Source organism: Capsicum annuum, chromosome 8, assembly GCF_002878395.1.
Source record: "Capsicum annuum cultivar UCD-10X-F1 chromosome 8, UCD10Xv1.1, whole genome shotgun sequence".
Taxonomy (NCBI): Eukaryota; Viridiplantae; Streptophyta; class Magnoliopsida; order Solanales; family Solanaceae; genus Capsicum; species Capsicum annuum.
This window is the reverse complement of record NC_061118.1, coordinates 173,685,513-173,688,464: the sequence shown is the minus strand read 5'-3', so window position 1 is coordinate 173,688,464 and position 2,952 is coordinate 173,685,513. Positions and strand designations below refer to the sequence as shown.

At 37.7% G+C, this 2,952-nt stretch overlaps 1 protein-coding gene across 1 annotated transcript in view; it reads left to right on the top strand.

Moving 5' to 3' along the window:
- Positions 1-2,003: 2,003 nt before the first annotated feature.
- LOC107840653 (brefeldin A-inhibited guanine nucleotide-exchange protein 1) overlaps positions 2,004-2,952 on the top strand; it is a gene marked incomplete in the record, with an annotated part of 23,823 nt that continues 22,874 nt past the window's right edge. The window contains 1 exon segment of the mRNA XM_047395295.1: positions 2,004-2,952. Within this exon segment, the coding sequence (XP_047251251.1) occupies positions 2,227-2,952 (726 nt within the window).

The window sequence follows — 2,952 nt, the reverse complement described above, 5'->3', positions numbered from 1 at the left end:
CCTGTAAAATCCCACAAGAAAAAAAGATTCTCTAGTACCATTTAAAGATTTTAATTTTCAACTTAAAAAGTTAAAATTATTGTTTATGTTAGTTGGATTCAAAGAGGAAGTATGGATATGGGTACAATGGTGGGTATTTGAATAACTAAAAAGCTTCATTAATAAGCTTAAAAAAGCTCGAAGAATAGCAAATGGGTCTTGTGAATTTGTGAAATGCGAAATAGCTCTGTCGACCCTTGTACTTGTTCCCGTTTGTAAAGTGAACACTTCTACTTAAATATTTGTCATATGAATCCTTCAACCCATAAAAATACAAGATTAAAACTTTTAAATTCAACGGAACACAAAACTTTAAAACCTTTCCTAATTTTGATTAATGTGAGTGTGATACAAACGAGGCAACATGGAATTCCACATTATTTTTCAATAACACATGGGAAATTAACATATTTTGTTAAGAAATCAACTAAGTCCCCCCCCCCCCCCCCTTCTTCTTCGATACCCTTAATCTCTCTTTTCTTTCCTCCCGCTTCCATTTCTTCTTCTTCTTTATCTCACCATCGCTGCCACATCGTTGGAACACCCACAAAAATCAAATCAAATCGACCTTTACCTTGTTCTCTAAATTTCGACCAAAACCTACGAAAATACCAATTTTGGTCGAGTTACGAATAGCTGCAACAGTGACAACTCAACCAATGTTCAATCAAAACTAACCCCGTATCAATCACAACACCGACAACTCTATTTTCTTTCATTAACGATGAGTTCCTTCTCCAACAACCACAGTTCATCCACCACTAGAAAAGCTTCAAGATTCGGTAAATCCAACTAAACATACCTCCACCCCTCGTTTCTCACATGGATGAACTGGAAAAATTTAAAAATTTACTTAATAAATTAGTAAATTTGTAGTTTCTTATTTGATTTAAGAAGATTTTTAATTAGGGTAATTGTTTGAGAAAATTAGAATAGGGATATGATGGTGGTGGAAAATGAAGAGGTAGGGATATGATGGTGGTGAATATGAAGGAAAATGGAGGCTAGGCGGCGGTGGACTGGTGATGAAAATGGGGAAATAGAGGTTGGGGGGAGGGGGCTTACGGTGGGTGAAGAAAAAGAGAAATAAAATTTTATTTTCTTATTTATTTATTTATTTATTTATATTACTTTTAATTAAAAAAATTATAATTCTTTTTTTAAATTTATAATTAATTTTTAAAAATATTTTAAAGGTAAAAACTTGGCCTCACTCGCTGAAAAACGCATATTTTTATACGCGCTTTGCCAAATCATCAAGTTAACGCCACATATGCAAAAAAAAGTGTTCAAAAATTTGTTTTTAATAGATTAAAGGATTCAAATGACAAAAGTGTAAGTAGAAGTATCTACTTTACAAAATAGGACAAGTACAAGTGTCCACAAAACTATTCTGCCTTTGTGAAATCAATCCAATTATGAACATATAATTAAAATTTCTAAGTCCAATTAGAAAAAAAAATCTACTTATTTGACATGAACTTTATGCTCTTTTTATGAGGAAATATGGAGAAATTGTATTCTCCATTGTTGGATTGAGGTTGGTATAAAGAAGACAAGTATGAGGGGGTGGGGGATTTTTTTAAAAAATATTATTTATATTTTATATATATTCTAAATATTTTATATCCTATGTATCATTTAAAAATGACATAGCATGCCACGTGTAAATGAGTGTATTACACTTATATTAATTGGATGAAAAAAAGGGTTGAAATACTTTGTTTCGATGGGTTAAAGGATTCAGATGGCAAATGTACAAGTAGGATTATCCACTTTACAAATCAGATCAGGTAGAAGGGTCCATCGAGCTATTTTATCATTCCAATAAAAATGGGAAAAGATTAATTTTGAAAAGTAGGTTATAAAAGGATTAAACGTGTTCATTTTAATAAACCTTGAGGACTTTTTCTGTTAAGTAGAATACTTTAATGATGAGACTTAAAAGTATGGATATTAGTTTTAAGGACATTTTTGGGCCAAAAATTCTCGACAGATTTACACAAGTGTGATCTCTCTCTTTGTTCATTTTAGTTTTTGAAGAGAAAGTGCATTCAGATCCGGGCATGTGTCGGTTCCAGGTGTCGGAGTCCCTTGTCCACGGAACGCCACCCGTCCTTTGATTGATGCAAAGGAACACGACGATTAGTTGGCAGTACAATTGATGAAGAAGAGGTGAGGGCAACCATGTCAGCTTCTCAAGCGCTAGGGGGGACATCCCGCTGTGGCTGGGTACTGGGTCCGTCATTTGATAAGATCATCAAGAACGTCGCCTGGAGGAAACACTCGCAGCTCGTCGCCGCTTGCAAGTCTGCTCTCGACAAGCTTGATTCTGTCGTTGACGACCCTGTCGATCCGGCTTCCTGCACCCCTCTCTATGGCCTCTCTCCTTCCGATGCCGATTTCGTCTTGCAACCTCTCATCATGGCTCTCGACTCTGCCTCTCCCAAAGTTGTTGAACCTGCACTCGATTGCTCCTTCAGGCTGTTCTCCTTGGGCTTGATCCGCTGCGAGATCGACACCCCCGTCCCTACACCTACCCCTAGTCCCCGCTCCCACATTTTCCACCTTATAGATTCCGTCTCTAAGTGTGGGGCTCTTGGGGATGAAGCAATCGAGCTTGCTCTTCTCAGGGTCTTGCTCTCTGCTGTTCGATCTCCCTACGTGCTTGTCAGAGGTGATTGCCTTGTCCACATTGTTAGGTCCTGTTACAATGTCTATCTCGGGGGCTTGAATGGCACCAATCAGATCTGCGCCAAGTCCGTTCTTGCTCAGATGATGATTATTGTTTTCACCAGAGTGGAGGAGAATTCCGTGATGGTGGACTTCAAGACCGTCTCTGTAGCTGAACTCTTGGAGTTCACCGATAGGAATTTGAACGAGGGTAGCTCTATACAGTTCGCCCAGAACTTC